The sequence below is a fragment of the Capsicum annuum genome, chromosome 8 (genome assembly GCF_002878395.1).
Source record: "Capsicum annuum cultivar UCD-10X-F1 chromosome 8, UCD10Xv1.1, whole genome shotgun sequence".
In the NCBI taxonomy this organism is placed as follows: domain Eukaryota; kingdom Viridiplantae; phylum Streptophyta; class Magnoliopsida; order Solanales; family Solanaceae; genus Capsicum; species Capsicum annuum.
The window spans coordinates 173612871-173634357 of NC_061118.1; the positions used below are offsets into that span (position 1 = coordinate 173612871).

Here is a 21487-nt window from a genome sequence, read left to right on the forward strand (position 1 = left end):
CGGACGCCCTCCTCTATCTGGTAGTCATGCACAAAATTCATATAATGAAGGAAGATGCGGAAATACAGTTTAATACAAGATCATGGTCATACTATGAATTCAATTAAACAATGAAAAATGAAATTCAATATCAACTAAACAACATCTGAACGAGTCTGCGAAATCTCTACTACATGATCAAATGACAACTGTCTGAAAACTGGGACAAGGCCCCCAGTAGACCCGAAACAAAATGAATGACATAGTTTGAAATAAACAGGCCTTCTGGAACATAGAAGGCTCACCACTGCACAGTCTGTTCCTCTGAAAACTCTACTGCTTAGCCGGACCTCTAGATTGAGCCTCAGACCCTGGAAGGTAGGGGGTCAATACAATTGTACTGGTACGCAGAGCAAATCCAAAATAATAATTTTTATTCAACATATATGAGAGCAATTTTTAAAATAGTTCATAAATAAATCATATGGTAAAATTCGCATGGGCACATTTAAAAGACTCTACAAGAAATCATCTGGACTTTGTAACACATTTCTATTTTACTTCTGGACTAGGTGGTATACCCTACAACTCCGTAATTCCACGGGCTATGTGGAATCTGCCATTATCTCGGCAGCCAAGCCCCCCAGCCCAAGTTTGAAGAAAGGGTCGGAGTCTCTGTCTCTACTACGCCACAGGGCCGTCGCTAGCATACAATAATAATATACCCGTATCGGCAAATACGGTTTTAGGTTAAGAGTTACTTGAACTCAAGCCTTCTTCAGGTAACCACCTAACCCTCTTTAAGTCCATTTTTAACTCTTTTAAAAACATGTATTCTCTGAAAACATACTCTGAAAACTCTTAACTCTGTTATGGCATACATACGTATGGTATCGTCATACCATTGACTTGCAAATCACATCTCTGAGCCATTATTAGCGTTGTATAATCTCTGTTTTCAAAACATAATTTTGGAACCACCATATCAATAAATCATTTCAAAGGACTCTTTCTTTAAACTCATGTAACCATATGCAAGATATTCTCTTCTTTCAACATTTCAAAATACACAAGGTGGTCATGTCAAAGTTCTCAATTCGCATGCAATTCTTTCTCTTTAAAACAAGAACATAATTATATCAAGAAACTCCCTCTCGTCATCTCTAAATCATGATCAAACACTATGATATTGAGAAAACTATTTTCAAACCATAATTCATGCATTTCAAATCATTCACAATAAGATCATAAACTCAAATTCATCACAAGAGAGGGATTTCATAATTTGTGCTCTCAAACAATCTTCAATTTCAATTTTCATACATATACATATATGTGTAAATCAATTTAAGGGGGAAAAGGCCTAAAGGCCAAAACAACAATATCTCAAAACGTTCATGATGCATAATAAAATCATGGATTCCAAAACCCCTTTATAAATTCATGCTTGATAAACTTTAAATCATATTTGAGTGTTTCAACAAGCCCATGTAGTTTTAGGATGAACCCCACGTACCTTGGATTATAAGATTCGAAAGATGGAACCCGGATCTTGATCCTTTTCTTGGAATCTTGAACTTAAGGTTTTGATTCTTGATCTTGAGGGAAGGGATTAGGGTTTGGATTTTTTTGAGAGAAAATTTGGAGAATGGGGGCAAATAATGCCCCATTTGAGGCCTTTGATCATGTTTTTACGATCTGGGTTGAGGTGGGAAAAGACCCCACTGCCCCTCCATAATTTAAACAAAAATTCGTGACCCGCATTGCCGTTTGAAGGGCCACCGCGACGCTGTGTAATCGCGGTGGCATACTGCCTCCTACAAAAAATGTTATAACTTGTGACTTAGTTATTAGATTTTGGCGAAATTGGTATCGTTGGAAAGCTAACTCAATTATCTACAATTTGGTAGGTCTTAAGCTGAAAAATTCTACAAACATCAAAGGTTATACACTTTCAAAGTTGACCTTGTAGAATCGGACATCCAATTTTTGGATGAAGGCTTCTTAGCTCAACTTGTTTTAGGCCATTTCTATGAACGTTTTCACCTCATAATTACTTCACACACTAGGAGAAAGATCATGACACATGAATTTAAATATAAACCATGGAATTAGAGCTTACGTACATAAGAACGACGGTTCGATTTCTAGCTCGAAAAATGAGGGGTGTTACATGGGGTGTGGCTGGGGATGGCGGGTTAAATTGTCCCATATCTCCCGGAACTGTGAGAACCCAGAGAGATGAGTCTCACCATCCTACAATGGCACAGACTATAAGCAGCAACGGAAACATACTCATAAATATTTCATTGCTAATTGTCCCATATCTCCCGGAATTATGAGAACCATATTTTGTAGGTTTCTCCTTCTTGGTATACCGCTTGTATATGGCCTACATGGCATTGTTATTAGCAATGAAATATTTATTTGATAAAAGAGAGAGAGAGAGAGAGAGAATCTGTGCTCAGACCCAGAGAGATGAGTCTAACCATCCTGCAATGGCACAGACTATAAGCAGCAACAGAAACCTACTCATAATGGTTAAACCATTAAAAACTATTAATATGTTTACACATTAAAAAAAATGTTTGCAGGACTATCTTGAGAATGCACATATAGATAGATGCTTGAATTGATTCCCAAGCCTAAAAGCAATCTCTTAGTTGTAGGCAAGAAAGAAAAGCAGCTTTACTAGAGGTAATAGCAGTTAATGGGCCCATTGTCAGACCAAGGACCTCCAGGCTTGATTTATAGGGGAAAACTGTATAATGATTAAAAAATAAAAGATAGTATGCAGAAGATCGCATCCATTACAGGTGCAAAATATGGAATACACATACTCTCAGATAATGCACGTTTCTCTAATCTTGTACCTTTTGCATGACTCACAAGCTGAACAGAAGCATCTGGTCAATTGGACTAGGTGTGTTGGTGGTTTCTGCTGCTTCCTTCCGCTTTCCAAACTCAGTGGCAAATCTAGAGTACAAGCTCTGTAAATGTAGCAAGAAATTTACTAAATATCTATGAATATTTGACTGAGAACCCAATTATTATTGTATATTAACTTGAGGTCACTATAGGAACCCATAAACTTCAAATCTGAGATCCGCCTCTATTTGTACTGTGTACAATCTCAAATGTAGGGGCAACCGAAGCCCTGTCAATCTGACTAGGTGATGTTAGTGGTATCTTCTTCTTCCTCCCACCTCTGAACGTGTACTTTATCAAATTTAGGAGCATAAAAACTTAAGCAGCTACCTACCTAAAGAAGTGCATGGGAACATAAGATATAATAGACTTTATTTGTCATATTTGCGATGCCTTAGGTATGTATAGTTGTATCCCGATAACGATCTGTTTTGTGGATATAGGTTGAATCGAGATTCAGTCGCTTTTTGTTGAAAGATGCAACTACAGTTCCTTAGTTTACATCATCGTGGTTCTTATTCAATAAGTTCTTCCACCTCTCAACCACTTTAGTCTTTCTTCTTAGGTAATTTGCCTCTTGCACTCATATAAATTTCTCAGAATATCACTTACCTTGAGTCGGTCAAAGCATAACCAAACCAGGCACATCAGTGTTGTTCGGATTTCATGGATGTTCTCTTGTGCTTATGAGCATCTGTGTTGGTTAATCTTTTCTGACGTCTTTAGTGTATTTCTTTATTTCAACATGAGTTGTACTGTTAAACTTACTGTTTGACCTCAATTTTGGGTTCTTTTTAATTTCGGAAGACATTGTTAACAGGTTGGCATGGCTGCTACTCTTGCTGGTGTCTGTCAGGTGCCTCTCACTGCGGTTTTGCTTCTCTTTGAACTGACCCAGGATTATCGCATAGTTCTGCCCCTTCTGGGAGCTGTGGGGTTGTCATCGTGGGTTACATCTGGACAAACAAGGAAAGGGGTAGTAAAGGATAGGAAGAAATTAGGAGATGCAACAACCCAGATGGCGCAGTGGCACAGAACTTCTTCCTCCAACATTGAACGTCCTAGCTTAACCTATTCTTCAGGTGCGGAACCTTCACTAGAAGAGAGTGACCTCTGCAAACTTGAGAGTTCACTCTGTCTTTATGAATCTGATGATGAAGAAAATGATTTCGCAAGGAAAATTCTAGTTGCACAGGCCATGAGAACGCGATATGTGACAGTCCGAATGAACACCTTGCTAATGGAAACCATATCTCTCATGCTAGCTGAGAAGCAATCTTGTGCTATAATAGTTGATGAATATAATTTTCTCATTGGTCTGCTGACACTCAGTGATATCCAGAATTACAGCAAGTTTCCAAGAGCAGAGGGAAAATGCCAGGAGGTAGCTTCTTAGCACATTTCAATATTTTAACTAATAAAATGAGGAAAAGAGGTTGGATGGATATATCTTATGTTGGAATTTTAAGATTATATATACTCCCTCCGTTTCAAAAAGAATGACCTAGTTTGACTTGGCACGGAGTTTAAGAAAATAAAGAAGACTTTTGAATCTTGTGGTCCTAAATTAAAGTTATGTCAAATGTACCAAAATGCCTTTTAATCTTAAAGTATTGCCAAAAAATGTAAAGGGCATTCTTTTTGAAATGGATTAAAAAGGAAAGTAGGTTATCTTTTGGTTTTTTCCTTTGCATATGGCCAACTCGGTCTTGTTTATGAATGACTTACCATTCCCCCCCTCCAAAAAAAAAAAAAAGAAGAAGACATTTGTATTGTCAAATGTTAAATAAAGGAATATGTGAATTTCAAAATTAATTTAGGAGTATTTTTGGAGTCAATAGTTACTTGCAGAATCTTTTAGAATGGAGGAGAGAGTTTTCACAGGAAGGAGAAATGGGATCTGATTTCAATTACGTGTGTGTGTGTGTATATATATATTTGTTTAAATTCGCATTACTTTCACGCAATCAACCGAAGGAAAGTGGACATTCAACTTGAGTCAGAGGGAGAATATCTAATGATTTTCTCTCTATATTTCATTGAAGGTCCATAGATCAAGAAACTTGAACTTTTTATTGCCAGTTTCATTCAATTGATGCATTTCTAGTTTTGTTTTTTTTTTAATCTATTGAGAATATAATTTGGCTAAAAAGCCGGTAGGTTGTACTGTAGGGATCTTGTTGAAGAGTTCCACATCAAGCTCTTATGGGATGGGTGGTCTCTTCCTATGGCTTGCACAATCCTCACCTCTTTAGCTAGCTTTTGGGGTTGAGGTATGTCCAATGCTACCGTGAGAAACATCTGGAACAGGAAAGTCAGTTTCCGTGGACTTTCAGATCTGATTTGTGTCACCCTGGTCCAATAACTCCGGGCGACCAAACCAAAGTCAGTGTCACCGTTAGCAGGCGCCTTATGCGCCGCAAAATCTAAGGTTCCTGCGAGCACGTCTGTCACACACACCACTGAGCAGTCTCGCCCGAAGCTGCTGCACTCACATTCTTTGTTTGCGTTGCTGCTGCGTACTCAATTCAACTCATCTTTTGCCCTTTTTGGCAGTCCTCTGTTTTATATTTTGTGATTATTTTCTAAGAACTCTCTTCAATCCAACTATGTCTCTCGGATTTGATTTGGAAATTCAAGTCCTATAATTACTTCAAAACCTTTAATAGGAAGTTCAAATTATTTAGCTTGGGCTTCCTCAGTTGAGTTATGGTGCGAGGGTCAAGGTGTTGAAGATCACATAACCAAAAGGGCTAGCGAGTTCAGATGAAAAAGTAGCACTTTGGGAGAAGGTTGACGCTCAATTGTAGTCTCTGGTGGCGATCTATTGATTTCAAGTTGATGCCTTTGTTTTATCCATTTCAGCTATGTAAATTCAGTTTGAGGTTCGTGCTTTATGCACTAATGACATATCTCATTTTTATGATGTGATATCTCGGATGGAAAACTCAAAAGAAATCGGAATTAGATATGTCTATTTAATTGGGACTGGTATGAGAGCAAGACCCATCCCAATTCTTGTTACCTGATATTGGGCCCCCATATTAAAAATCTGTCCCCGAGCGTGAGTGGGGTGTTGAGGAGTCCCACATGGAGCTCTTACAGGATGGGTGTTCTCTTTATATACCTTTGCCGATCCTCAATTTTTGAGCAAGCTCTTGGAGTTGAGTTAAGCCCAGTGTCCATTTCTTTAGCATATCTAAACATTAATAAACTGGTTGCAAGTAGTAGGAAGATGTGAAGGATGGTGTAGATAAAAATTATAAGAAAATGCAAAGACGGATCATTTTATGATTTTACTGAGCCATATTAGAATAATGAGCATCAAACTAAATTCCAAAATTGGTCTGCTAGACAACAGGATAGATTTGAATCAAACCATTTATTCACACGGATTTTGTATTGTATCTTCAATTAATAAGATTGGTTTTTCTATTTTATCCGCATGTATAACAAATACATTTCTTATAAATATATGGATACAGGAGCTTGTAGTAGCTGAAGTTTGCTCTTCAAATGGCAATAAGTGCCGGGTATCATGCACAGTGACTCCAAATACAGATCTCTTTTCTGCTCTAACTCTTATGGAGAAACATGGCTTAAGTCAGCTACCTGTTATACAAAGGCATGTGAAGGATGAAGGAATACATCCTGTGGGCATTTTGGACAGAGAATGCATCAATATAGCTTGCAGGTATTTGAAATTCAACTTCACTTCAAAATATAATGTTTTCTGGAACCATTGATGATAAAATATGCAAGAAGTTTGTGCAGCAGTCACACTTTACCATTATTACCGGATAAGTTATTATTAAGATATCAAAAGTATTTGACAAAGTGCATCTTTCATACACAAGCCCAACAAGTGAACATACTCTTAAAACACTTTGATTTGACTGGACACTGAGAAGAAAATTACTGAAGTAGGGTTAAGAAATTGGTTTGATAGGGAAATCACTCTTTATACTTGAAAGAGTTATGTGAAAGTTGAATTCTTAAAGCTTGTGAAAGTTATAAAAAGTTATTTTCTAAGCATGTGAAGCATTTTCTCCGTACAAAAGTACAAAATAACTTCACTTGTACAACGGATTCCCTACACAAATGCTCACGGTATTCTTTATGCAGGGGTATCACCACGTGTAAGAGTTTTATACAATAAACCTATGTCACAAAAAAGTCCTTTTTTTGGTTTTCCGTCCTTTTACTATTCCATACAGTGACTGTTTTGGAAGGCACCACATCACTGTTATATACTGTGACTAGTAATTGGTTCAAAATTTTGCTAACTTGTAAGTGGTTTACGGTTCGAACCTGGATAAGTATCCTTTTGTATATGAGGTGATTTTTTTAAAAAACAACAAATGAAGGTGCTGACCTTGAAATCACAATCTTTGGTTAAAAACTGAGGCACCTAACCAAATGAGTTGCGCGATTGCTCATGTCAAGTGGGGTCATTATTTTCAATTTATCCTTTATTTTTGTTTCTAACTTTTAGTTATATATTCATATTTAAGAAAATTTTCCAATGAAGCGGTGTCAGGTAAATTCGCCCTGGCTGATGCCCCATGGAATTAGTCAAGGTGTGCAAAAGCTGGCACGGAAACCAGGGTTATCTAAAAACAGGTAGTGGAAATAGAGACATCATATAGGTAGGCAGAGAAATCCAAAATGTTGTTTAGCAGCATCAATATACCTCCCTAAGGATAAATATTGGCTTTTCCATCTTGCCAATCTTTTTTCACGTCTTTCAGTAATACGTTGCATACTTCCTGAGCTTTATTTTCTCAGCTAAGGGGAAGTCCCAGATAGATGGGAGTGAGCCACTTCACAACCTAGAACTCCTTCTAGCACTTGTTCTGCGACTTCTTTGACTAGGAATACTAAACTCCCTCCAACTCATATTTAAATCAGAAACAACTACAAAAAAATTGGAATCAGTCTGAGGTGCCTTAAACTGCTCAATAGTTGCAAAAGAAACATGTGTGTAATCAACATAAAGAAGATGTGAGATCTCCATGCCATTGCCTTCATTTTTTGATACCTTGGAGCCCCTAAGACATCCATCATAGTTTGCAATCTTTACCTGTTAAGAGCTTCCGTTGAAATAAGGAAGAGCAAAGGAGAAAGAGGATCCCTTGTTGCAAACCCCTTTGGTAAGGAGAAAAACCTTTAGGAGAGCCATTAATGAGAATGGAAAACCTGTCGGTGTTAATACAAAAAAAGATTCATTTAATCCATTTACTTCCAAATGTCATATCCCTTGGAACTTCAATGAGAAAATCCCAAATAGCGTGGCCTTGTGCTTTTTCAATGTCCAGTTTACTTAAAATTCTTGGTGCTCGTCCCTCTCTCTAGTGTCCACACATTCTCTGGCAATCAAAGTTGCCTTCATCAGCGATCTCCCTTTAATAAATTTCATTTTGGTGCTTGTCAACTAGCTTGTCCACCACTTTTTTGAGTCTCTCGGTCAATAGCTTGGAGATAAATCTTGTATACGGACCCTTTCAGACTAATAGGTCTAAAGTCTCAGCTCCTTGGCACCATCATTTTAGGAATCAGCACCACATGTGCTGCATTTAGACTTTTTTTCAAAGTATTCCTGGTATGAAATCTAAAGTCTCTCAACTCCATGGCACCATTCTTTTTAGGAATCAAAGCCACATATATTGGCTTTTAGATTTTTTTCAAAGTAATCCTGGGTTTGAAAGTTTTCTACTGTCTTCATAATATGCTCTTTCAAAACATCCAAACATGAATGAAAGAAACCTGTTGAATATCTGGTGTTCTGTTAGTTGCACATAGTTTGCTAGTTTCCAGTGGATCGTGCTCCTTAAAGCTCCTTCGTTACCATGCCGCCACCGCTTCTGTAATTCTAGGACAGTTCATGCAATTAAACAACTGGTCCAAGCTTCTGATTCGGCATAAAAGTTCTGATAAAAAGAAATGATTTCTCTCTCTCAACATTCATAGGATCAGTTTCTAGTTCTCCATCGATCTCCAGTTCTCTAGCTTGTCAATAATATTGGACCTCTTATGAGCATTAGCCATTCTCCGGAAGAACTGTGTTTTTGTCTCCTTGCTTTAGCCAAAACACTCTGGATCTCTGCCTCCAAGTTGTGTCCTCATATTTTCAATTTTCTCTTACCCCACCAAATTAACCTTAACAAGTAGCTCATCATCACTAAGCCGTCTTTGTTCCAGTATGTTATCCAACATTCAAACTGAGTGAGTTGGTTTAATAAGTCTGTCTTTTTTCTTTTCAAGGCTTCTATAATCCCTGTATATTCTAAGTAATGATTTTCTCTTCCATTGATGATCAACACATAAATTATTCCCCCTGCTTCCAGAGACAGTATTTGACACTAAATACCAATCTTTGGACTTAATTCCTTTCTGCTTCAGAGTAGAGCATCTGGAGCTTCATTAATCTCGTCTTTTCTTCTTTTACCGATCTTGAAAAGGGAAAGCGTCCAACTGGATAAAACCAAGAATTACAATAGGTCATGCTTTGATTCCGTGCAGAAAAAAAGAATAGACTTCGATCCTAACTCAAAGTTAAAAGTTAGCTAATGAGGTGAGGATTGCCTAAGACTATGGAAGGAGACGACCATCCAATTCCTCAACCACTATGGGACGCTTTACTTTTTCTACCAGTTCTAAATTGAGTGATTTCTTGATGTCATTGAAATGCCTCTAGAAATTTTCCTTCTCTACTGAAAAAACATTTGTGTTCCATCTGAATCCACCTCTAACATTTTCTAAGTTTTCTTTCTTCTTTGGTGGAACAGAGCATTAGCAACTAGAGAACAGCTTAGCTACGGAGTAAAGGCTAACTGAAGATTGAATGACCCGTTTGCAATATTGTTCCTTATTAAAGCATGTTGAGGGTTATTGTCTCCGAGTAATCCATCCTCACCCTGTTGTACAACAGGGTTGAACAAGTAAGGTGAACAATTGAATTAATACTGATTTGTCTTTTCTCCATCAGCATATCCAAACAACTGTTTTGGTCTTCCTGAGATTTTTGACTGCCATCTTCATTTCAATTGTAAATGATGAGAATGTTGCTATAGCATAGGCAGAGGAGACCATACAACCAGGAAGGTGGATTCATAGCTGAAGCTGAAGGTTGTTTAAGCTGCTTCTCAAATCAGGCACTGCAGCCTAACTAACTACACGGACTCATCAACTAATTCCAAAGATTCACTTCCCTGCCACATAACTTGGAGCGGGATTGTGTTACAGTACCTTGTGTCAAAAATAAGTTAACACTCTTTTGTCGTTGCCTGAGTAATAATATTTCTCCTTGCTGCTTTAATCAACTGTTAAATGACTTTCCGAACAACCCTACCCTCCCACCCTCACCCCGCCGCCACCGCCGTTGTTTCCCGAACTGCCCTTTCCTGATGCTGTCTTTGTTGCAATGTGCTTGTTCTTTACTAAGGTGTTATTCTCTTTTCTCTGGCCCATTTTACTAAGGTATGACAAATTATTTTGATAAAATTGTTCTTCAAGTGAGAATTGAAGATACTATTGTATATAAGTGCCAACTATTGTGACTAGCCAAAATGAAACTGCTATAAAAATTGACACCTATCATAAAACTTCGAGATTACAGTTCTGTTGTCTGAAACTTGCCAAATCTGGTACGGAATAATTATTTTCCATAAAACAGTAAAGGTACCCAGGAAGACACTTGTGTACAATAAAAATTGAAGGACCAAACTATGTACAGCAGCATTACAGAACATATACCACAACAGGAGAAAATTCAGATACCATCCTTCAAGCTAAGCTTAATATTTTGGACTTTAATGGATAGTTGTTGCTTATGGTCATCTATATCCTTCAAAACTGAATAAAGGTTTGCACGATAAACTTCGCATTTCCGATTAGCACAATCCAGTTGATACGAAAGCTCCTGGATCTTTGTATCCATGTCATCCTACAGTAATAAGCATGTAATTTTCAGTCAAATAACCAAAGATAATAGGAAATTAACCAAACCTCCCAGCAACTATATCAATTCTGTAAGAGACATGCAAAAGTTTCCTTGCAGCTCGAAATGTAAAATTATTACTATTGTGTATGGGGGAAAAGGGAGGTAGAAGTTCAAATAGCCAACTAGAGAGTGCAAGGAATTATTTCAGCATTCTCCAATCAAATTAGAGCAACCAATAGATGTTGATGCTGAGGTGTGAAGAAAGATGCCTCAATGCACCAAATAGAACATACGAAACCACGTTTCTATCCAACAACTTCATGACTTCAATTGCTGTGGAACCCAATGATCAAACTTCACCTCATTTACAGTTCCCTTTAGACAACTTTGAGCTGCCAATTTGTTTCCCAAATAAGTTTAGACCCAGCAGTTGCATGTTTAGAATTTTCCCGATATGAAATGTGATATGAAAGAAGATGCAAACACAAATTGTGATTAATGCTGACCCACACACCTATATCAAGCAAGAATGTCGTTCTTTGAATACAACAACAACATACCCAGAGTATTCCCACCTAATGGGGTCTGGGGAAGGTAAAATGTCGTTCTTTGAATAATCACAGGTTATTGATAACAGGTCAAGTTGTGATGTGCAAATGCAGAGATCTGGTATTGAAAGATTAAATACGAAGGTTTTTGTGCAGCTTCATTTAATATTAGATTGAATCATACTTCCTCCGTAAAAATACTTTTGTCCACTTTCTCTTTTCTAAATATTAAAAACTCAGCCTCTAGAAATTAGAACCTCTGTCCTAGTTTATACCACATTTATGTAAAAAAACTGGAGAACCATGTTTATGTAAGAAAAAGGATCTGGCGACGTACTATCAAAACGATGTGAAAACACCTTTTACTTTAATGTAAGTAATTGATTTCAAGGTTGGCATCACAAAGATGCAAAACAGTTACAAAAGTAGTACAACAAAAAAGGATGATGGCTAGCTCCATTACAAATGCTTTTTTTGGAAACTGGTAATGCTAAGATCCATCACAAATGTACAGATTAGAACTAGATTTAACAAAATTCAAAAACAAATAAGGGCTAAATAAGCCCAACTAAACAGATACATAAGACATCTAGATTTGAGGGATTGGTGAGTAGTTGATATTCCATCAGAACATCTGTTGACCCTTTCTTTCAAGATAATCCAAAATATAGCAGCAGGAATCATTTTCCAAGTTTTTCTGATGCTTCTATCAACTTCCCAACAATTCCAACTCTCAAAAGCATCCTAAATATTTTGTGGTATGACCCATTTAAGTCCAAAGAGAGAAACATACTCCATAGATCTGATGCAACCGAAGACTGTAGGAATAGATGGATATGTAATTCTGACTCCCTCTAGCACATGTAGCATCTATTAACAATCTGAAAGTTCCTCTTGACAGTTATCCCGTGTTAGACAAGTTTTATAGAGTGTGGGTCCAGCTGAAGCTGACGACTTTAGGAGGTAACTTAATTTTTCAGATTAGCTTCCGAGGCTAGTGGGCAGTGATTGCACTATGAATTCCTGATAGCTTGTAAGTTGCTTTCACTGAGTACTTCCCTGCATCAGCAGTTTCCCCATTTGAATGGATCTGGTGCTAGAGTATTGCTTGAGAAACTATTAAGTGTAGCCAGTAGGCTGACCAGTTCCCCACAAATCCAGTCTTGCATGTTCCTTCAGATACCCAGAGTAATCCCACAAATGGGGTCTTGAGAGGGTAGAGGGTAGACCCTACCCCTACCATCTCTGTTCTGGTATATTGTTGAATCAGTGTCACTAATCACCTGAAATAGCGCAGGACAATCAGCCCAGCCACTTATCCTTTCAAAATTTAATATGGTGACCATTCCCTACTACAAAGTGCTTGTTCTACGAGAACTCTTCCCCAAGTTTGCAAATACTCTTCCAGAATCCCAACTCCAATGGGCGCTCTTTATATTTTTTTGATCAAATACTCTTCCAGACCCCGAGTTTGCAAAGAACCATGGTTCTCTACATACTCCATTCAATCTCCTATATAACAAGAAACTTTGTGGGTGCACCACAAGAAATTACGAAAATTCTTCTATTAGTATTAGTGAAAGCTCAATCCCACTATCTCACAGGGGTAAAACTCAACTCTAACTCTACCCCCTCGGAAGCTCTCTTATCTCTCTCCAAACAACCCACATCATCGCAGGAGGACCATATTCCAAGCCCTACAACTTCTCCCACCGCCTCCAAAGGGATATAAAGTCTTTCACAATTTTTGACATTGCTTTAGAAGTTCAAAACCACCGAACATGTCCAACCATAAACTGATGGTAAAATCGCAATGTAGAAGATGATTCACGTCCTCGCCCATCTCCTTAAACATGCAACTTTTTGTTTTCTAAGATTTTCCGCAGCCAAAGTTACCCCTTTCGAAACTACCCAAGGGAAAAACCACACCTTCATAGGCACTTGTGGTATCCACAAGTGCCTAACCAAAAGTTTCTCATAGAAACATTTAATAGAGAAAACTATATTATTCCCCAAACCCAAAACAAAACATCGGGGATATCCACCAAAATGACGTGCCTATGTAGTAGGGCCAAAAACCTTTGGAACTCAGTCACCTCCCAATCATGGAAATTCCTTCTAAATCTCAAATCCCAAAAATTCTCTCCACCTTTTGTCCCCTTAATTTGCTGGACTGTCAAATCTCCTTGGCATGATATTCTGAACAGACTCTGAAAATCATCTTTCAATGATTTGTCCCCACACCTGTTATATCCCCAAAAATTCTCTTCTTCCATCTCCTGTCTTGAATGAGATATTCATCCCTCAATTATATTCCTCCACAAGCCGCACCTAAAAGGCATAGTGCAGTTTCCAGTTCTCCATCCTCTTCCATTACCTCATTTATCAACTATGATCCCTTTCCAAAAAACTTGTACCTCCACCCAAAATCTCCAAAGTCATTCGCCAAGCAAAGTTTTGTAAAAACCAACAAATCTTTTTGCAAAACCTCCCCGTCTTTTAGGAGATGTCATTGTATCCAATCGCACACCAAGTGAAGCTTTTTTGTCCCCATCCACCGCATCTCGAAGAAAATTTCTTTGAATCTTATCCAACTCTCTGTGACTGAAGTTGAAGCATGAAACAAAGATATGGAATAAGTGGGAATACTTGATAAGCACTTCTTTCACGCCTTTGGACAAATATCATTTTACCACCCTTTGAAGAACCATATTTTACACCGTAATATCTTTGTTCGAAGCACCAAGTTTCACTAGTATAGTTATTTCGGACGACATAATTAATTGGCATATGTTCTCCAAGGAAATAGAAATAAGGGGGTCGAATGAAAGTACGTGTGTAGTATCTTCTACTTTGTTTATTGTTACACGTTTTTTTGGTTTTGTCCATCTTGGTTGCGTAGTCTTTCTTGATTACCCGTTTAGTTGTTTTGCATCTTGCAATGTAATCAAAAGCGCGCTTGAGCCCTAAAGTGAGGCTCAAAACGTGTTGAGCACTTTGTCTCGCTTAATGTGCGCTTCCGTGTCGTCATCAATTTTCTAATGCATACTTTTCCTTGTCAATGAGCCTCTTTTGAAGAGGCGACACCAAACAATTTTGAAACTAAACAATTGATATTTCACTTTATCATAATTCTTTTCAATTTTTTTGTCCATATTTTTTGTCATTCATGCTTATTATTATTATTATTATTCATGCTTATAATTATTATCAATCTTGGACGAAACATACATATTTGTAATTTTTTCTCCCTTTGCACTTTTTCCATTAATGCTCACGCTTTATTCGTGTTCTGCGCTTAAAGACCTTGCGGACCTTAGAGATTTTTTATGCTTTTTGCTTTTGATAACATTGGTATACTATCATATTTTCTTCCTAACATGTTTCATATTTTCTTCTTTTGAGCCAAGGGCCTATCAAAAACAACCTCTCTACCCCACTAGGGTAGAGTCAAAGTTTGCATACATCTTAGTGGGATTATACGGGGTATGGTGTTGTTGTAAATATCAGTTGAGATGACCTACAGCAAAAGATGAGGTGCTCTTATATTTATGATGTTGTGTGGCCACGATGCATGTCAAAGAAGTCTAAAAAATGTTAAAAAATTGGTAATCTAAGATAAATAATCAAGAGAGCCCTCACGCTGCAATTCAAAACTTGAGCATGCGACTCGATGTTTATCACCTCCTCGACTAGTATAATCTCACACTTTCTTAAATGATTTGAAGGCCTGACACCACCTAAAATCAAAGTAAGCACTTGGCCTAAATGATCCAGTTGGTATCTGCACCACAAAAAACTAAGGTATTATTCACAGACAAAGAGTGAGAAACCGATATTGTCCCAGCACCCGAACTGCTGCATTAAAATCCTTGAAGTAACCTTCCATGACAACTTGCCCATCTATTCAAAACTTCCATAACTAAAATGAACAATATCGGAGATAATGGATCCCTTAGTCCCCATCAGAAACAACCTCACTACCCCACTAGGATAGAGTCAACGTTTGCGTACATCTTACCCTCCCTAACCCCACTTGTGGGATTATACGGGGGATGGTGTTGTTGTAAACGTCAGTTGAGATGACCTACGACAGAAGATGAGGTGCTCTTATATTTATGATGTTGTGTGGCCACGATGCATGTCTAAGAAGTCCAAAAAATGTTTAGATATTGGTAATCCAAGATAAATAATCAAGAGAGCCCTCACCCTGCAATTCAAAACTTAAGCATGCAACTCGATGTTTATCACCTCCTCGACTAGTATAATCTCACACTTTCTTAAATGATTTGAGGGCCTGACACCACCTAAAATCAAAGTAAGCACTTGGCCTAAATGATCCAGTTGGTATCTGCACCACAAAAAACTAAGGTGTTATTCATAGACATAAAGTAAGAAACCGATATTGTCCCAACACCCGAACTGCTGCATTAAAATCCTTGAAGTAACCTTCCATGACAACTTGCCCATCTGTTCAAAACTTCCATAACTAAAATGAATAATATCAGAGATAATGGATCCCTTTGTCCCCATCAAAAACAACCTCGCTACCCCACTAGGATAGAATCAACGTTTGCGTACATCTTACCCTCCCTAACCCCACTTGTGGGATTATACGGGGATGGTGTTGTTGTAAACGTCAGTTGAGATGACCTACGGCAGAAGATGAGGTGCTCTTATATTTATGGAGTTGTGTGGCCCCGATGCATGTCAAAGAAGTCCAAAAAATGTTTAGATATTGGTAATCCAAGATAAATAATCAAGAGAGCCCTCACCCTACAATTCAAAACTTGAGCATGCAACTCGATGTTTACCACCTCCTCGACTAGTATAACCTCACACTTTCTTAAATGATTTGAAGGCTTGACACCACCAAAAACCAAAGTAAGCACTTGGCCTAAATGATCCAGTTGGTATCTGCACCACAAAAAACTAAGGTATCATTCGCAGACAAAAAGTAAGAAACCGATATTGTCCCAGCACCCGAACTGCTGCATTAAAGTCCTTGAAGTAACCTTCCATGACAACTTGCCCATCTGTTCAAAACTTCCATAACTAAAATGAACAATATCGGAGATAGTGGATTCCTTTGTCCCTATCAGAAACAACCTCGCTACCCCACTAGCATAGAGTCAAAGTTTGCGTACATCTTACCCTCCCTAACCCCACTTGTGGGATTATACGGGATATGGTGTTGTTGTAAACGTCAATTGAGATGACCTATGGCAGAAGATGAGGTGCTCTTACATTTATGGAGTTGTGTGGCCTCGATGCATGTCAAAGAAGTCCAAAAAATGTTTAGATATTGGTAATCCAAGATAAATAATTAAGAGAGCCCTCACCCTGCAATTCAAAACTTGAGCATGCAACTCGATGTTTATCACCTCCTCGACTAGTATAACCTCACACTTTCTTAAATGATTTGAAGGCCTGACACCACCTAAAATCAAAGTAAGCACTTGGCCTAAATGATCCAAAACTAAGGTATTATTCACAGACAAAAAGTGAGAAACCGATATTGTCCCAACACCCCATCTGTTGCATTAAAGTCCTTAAAGTAACCTTCCATGGCAACTTTGCCAATCAACTCAAAACTTCCATAACTAAAATGAACAATATCGGAGATAGTGGATCCCTCTGTCCCCTCAAACTCAAAAAAATGGTGACCTTAGAGTTTTTTGCATTTTGATTTTAATGACAATGGCCTTAAGAACAAGTGAACAATTGGTGATCATATTATGTCAAAAGAAAAATCACACAACAATAGGCCTCAGTGTCAACAAGCTATGTCATACCATTTGGAGAAATTACATAGGAAGTAAGATATTTCATTTTGATCAAGTAATAACGTTCATATAACTAGGGCCTAAAAAGTGCCCGTATACAAGTAGTACACTAAAAAAACATGGCTTTCTACAAAGCCACATAATCCTCTATACATACGAGAACCTCATGAGTGCACCAAAAAGAAATGAGAGCAAAGAGACTATTTCTCAAATAAACAAAATCTTTCTCTATGCCCTCAAAAGCACTCCTATCTCTCTCTCTCTATATATATATACATACGGTCCACATGAGTGCCAAAGGAGCAACGTCCCGTTCCTGCTTCTTGTATCCTTCTAAGGGCCCAACTAGCCAATACGTCCTTCACATTGTGTGGCATCACCCACTCAACTCCAAACCATCTCATAATCCTCCCAACAAAAGGATGCTAACCGACAATGTAATAGGAGGTGATTTACGTCTTCACAAGATTCTTTGAGGAAGTAAAAGAACTTTTATCTTTCGGTTTATTTTTCCTTTTCTTTTGTGAAGGTAAGGTAATTTTATAATTAAAATAGCAATAAGGATGTGTCATTTAACTGTACAAGTGCAGCAAAACAATACATTCAGCAAAGGGATATCTCATCTAATGATGCGGGGACTCTTAACACCTCTAGAAAACAAAGTTATACAATTAGATTTATCTTCTGAATAGAATTGGGATTGTCTCAAAGCTATCTTGTATTTCTTTGAGTCCAGACAACTTTATCATATTACCTCATTAAAAAATTAAAAGTTAATAAAAAATCAAATAGACACAAGAAATGCAGCCAAAAGAGAGAATCATGTGACTGGTAGTTAGACAAAAAACAGAAAATGGCTAACCTCGGCAAGTGGACATGCGAGACTTCTCTGTTCATCCTCAATGTTGTAATTTCCACGAACCCCATTCCTAATCAAGTTTTCTCTACAATGTCCATTTACTAAAGATATCCTCCCATCATGTTTTACTACTAGGGAAACCTTCTTTGAAGCCTCTTCCAGAGCAGTCATTGCCACAGCATAAGAATCAGCAGTCTCTGCCCCTTTCTCGACAAACTTAAATGCTTCATGTCTCAGCATATTATATCGAACAGTATGTGATTCCAAATAACAATTGATTATGTCAGCAACACGGTCTTCCAATGCAACATTACTCTTTGCGCTTCGGCTCCATCGTTTGAGGATGTAATGAGAAGGAAGAGTCAGAACATTTGTCACTCTGAACACTGCTAAAACGTGTCGGCAAAGAAGACCTGAGAACTCAAACATCTGACAGCTACAAGTAGCTTTCATTTCTAAGACATTAAATCTTACATAGTAAGCTCTATGGTCATCCCCAAATTTTGCAACTTGATAAGTGGTAACTAGTCCATCATCCTCAACTTTGTTGGCCATGAAAGTTAGAGTAGCAACCAACTCCTCCTGAAATCTCATAAATAACTTTTTAGTGTAGACCTCGGATGCTTGTTTCTCCATTGGAGAAGGGGTCTTCAAGACTGGGAATGCATTCATCGTATCATAATCAGCTTTGACTTCTTTCTCGGTACGGCTCTCCACAGCTTTCTCATACAATTTGAAGAACTGATTTAGATTAGTTGACGCATTCACATAACCATCAAAATATGAGTTCATGCTATCACTACGCTGAGTTATGGACATTTCTGCGAAAAATGTATCACGGAGATATACTTGCACCCATTGCCTGCGATCTAAGTATATCAGTTGAAGCCAGTCATGATCCCTAAGCCCATACTTGTCAACAAGAGAAAGCCAACAGGTTTCGAATTCCTCAGTAGACTCTGTTAAATTTACACACTTGTGGAAGTCTGCTTCAAAATTTGGGTGCTCAAGGAAGACATGTGACAACTTTTCCTGGCATTTCTTGAAGATGTGCCATTTGCAGAAACGGTGACGGGTCTCAGGGAAAACCTGCATGATGGCAGAACTAATAACAGCATCGTGATCTGTTGTCATGGACAAGGGGGGTTGACCAGACATAGCTGCAAGCCATGTCTTAAAAAGCCATATGAATGAGGCTTCTGATTCATTTATTAGGAAAGCACATCCAAAGAGAACAGGTTGTCCGTGATGATTTACTCCAGTAAAGGGTGCAAAGGGTAACCGGTACCTGTTTGACCTATAAGTTGTATCAAATGTAACCGTATCACCAAAATAGATATAATTTGTTCTTGCCTTAGAGTCAGCCCAAAAGACATTCCCTGTGCATTGATCCTCATCACCCTGAACTGCATAGAAGAATCCAGGGTTCTGGATATTCATGTGTTTCAGGTAATCTAAGAGGAGCTGTATGTCTCCTTCCAAGCTCCTTTGGCGGTTGTTCCGCATGTAGTTACGACAATCAACCTCCGTGAAACCAACTTTGCTAATACCACCATACTCTTTAATGAGGGCAGACATAATCCTGCGGGGACCCATGCCAGCAGCCTGCAAGGTATCTATTAGGGTCTTGGCAGGACCAGAAATTTGACGATGGGAGCGGAGACAGTGGACCTGATCAGGGGGTACAAGCTCGTGATTGTGCTCCTTGACAAAGTTAGAGACCACCCACTTACCAGAGTCTTGTATCTTGACAGAGAGGGCGGCCTTGCAGCCAACCCGGGTGATGGTACGTGGTCGCTTAATTTCTCTATCTTTGGTCCGTTTCTCATTCAAATTGCGGAATCCTTCTTTGGCACAGACAAACGACCTCTGAATAATGGCTCCATCCTTCCTAGACCGACGGGAGGAGCTGACACGGGTGCTAAAGCCAACACGGCGTGCATAGGAGTTGTAAAAAGCCTTGGCAGCCTCCTCAGACTCAAATAGCATGCCCTCATAAGGTTCAAGATCGAGGAGGTCCCCTTGAGGAGGAGAGTAGGAGTAACTTGGAACTGCTGCAAAATTTCCATGAGAAACATTCTCCTCGTCGAGAACATCATCTCCATCAACATCCCCATCCTCGCTCCCACCTCCACCAAAGTTCATGACAAGCTCGCTTTCCAGTTCCACCTTTTAATCCTAAGTTTAATATCCTTACATTGTATTATTTGCATAGAATCGAAAGAAAGAAAGAGAAATTGATAATATAGGGTTTGGGCAAAAAGTTAGGGTTCAACTGTAAGCAAACCGCTTGCTCGCTCACACTTTGACTCCGAGCGAAGTGAAGAAAAAACGGTGAGCTTTGCGGGTGGGTAGGGACTCTGCTGCATCCAAATTGAATATTTTCACAAATAGCCATTTTTTGAGTCGCATCCAAAGCGACTATATTACTCGGGACTCATTTATTTGCATTCGATTCAAATTATTCAGATCACAACCCGTGTTGGGCTGGACCGAACATGTTAAGGTTAAACTTTTCAAATTATTAGGAAAACAGTAAATTAAATTATCAAAAAAATAGTATTGACATATTTATATATAATATAGAGTATATTTAGAAATTTAATCAGAGTTTATATTCTCCTGATAATTTTACTATCTAAAGTTTATATCTTTCACTGAGTGTTAAGAAAATATATTTATAATTTATGCTTTAGTGGCATAAAAAATAAGTAATTATAAATAATTTAAATTTTAATTATTCTGATTTATAATATTTTTTCTTCTATTCCAATTTGAGTGACACTGATATAATTTCGAGAGTCAAGCAAATATCACGATCGAAGGGGAGCCTTGGAGTAACTGATAAAGTTGTTGTCATGTGACAAGGAAGTCACGATACACCCTTGTGGTGGATTCCTTCCCCGGACACCGCACATAGCAATAGCTTTAGTGGATTGGGTTGCCCTTTTTTTAAAGCAAATATCACAGTTGAAGTAGCGAAGCAAACATATCTTAAATGACTCATAGTAACTAATTAGAAGTCATATAAAAAAATTGTTATAAAAAATACTTGTGAAAATAATTTAAGTTGGTCTCATATAAGATGTAGGTTAATTTAAAATATTAAGAATTAGTTTATCATTTTATGTATATTTTACCTTGTTATTAAATATTATTAATTTTTAATAGCTAGATGACTTATAATAATTAATTAGAGGTGAGATAGTAAAATTATGATTGAAGCAGCTGCAGCATACATGTAATAAATATCTATTTTTACTTTTTTTATTAAATATTATTACTTTTTAATACGAAAATGATATATAATAATTAATTAGGAGTGATGTCATAAAATCACAGAGCAAACTGTGGTCAGCAAGCATGTCGATCACTGAAATAAAAAAATAGTTAAAAAATTAAAGCGATTGTACAAGTTCGTGAAGAGAGTTGGAGGAGTGGAATG

General features: G+C 38.0%; 2 protein-coding genes across 5 annotated transcripts in view; one reads left to right on the forward strand and one right to left on the reverse strand.

Annotated features, from left to right (window-relative positions):
* LOC107840657 (chloride channel protein CLC-e) overlaps window positions 1-10225 on the forward strand; it is a 30368-nt gene extending 20143 nt beyond the window's left edge. The window contains exons 4-7 of one of the 4 annotated variants that reach the window (XM_016684589.2): window positions 3728-4291; window positions 6393-6601; window positions 9696-9853; window positions 9981-10225. In XM_016684589.2, the coding sequence (XP_016540075.1) occupies window positions 3728-4291; window positions 6393-6601; window positions 9696-9744 (822 nt within the window). In that variant the 3' untranslated portion in view covers window positions 9745-9853; window positions 9981-10225. The remainder of the gene's footprint in view (window positions 1-3727; window positions 4292-6392; window positions 6602-9695; window positions 9854-9980) is intronic. The other 3 variants (XM_016684588.2, XM_016684590.2, XM_016684591.2) reach the window with 3 other exon arrangements.
* Window positions 10226-10482: 257 nt separating this feature from the next.
* LOC107840656 (protein FAR1-RELATED SEQUENCE 5) lies at window positions 10483-20532 on the reverse strand. Its single transcript, XM_016684587.2, has 2 exons — window positions 18046-20532; window positions 10483-10852 (listed from the first exon to the last, which is right to left on the reverse strand). The coding sequence occupies exons 1-2, from the start codon at window positions 20185-20187 to the stop codon at window positions 10679-10681; spliced, it is 2316 nt and encodes a 771-aa protein (XP_016540073.2). The 5' UTR covers window positions 20188-20532; the 3' UTR covers window positions 10483-10678.
* Between the last annotated feature and the right edge of the window lie 955 nt (window positions 20533-21487).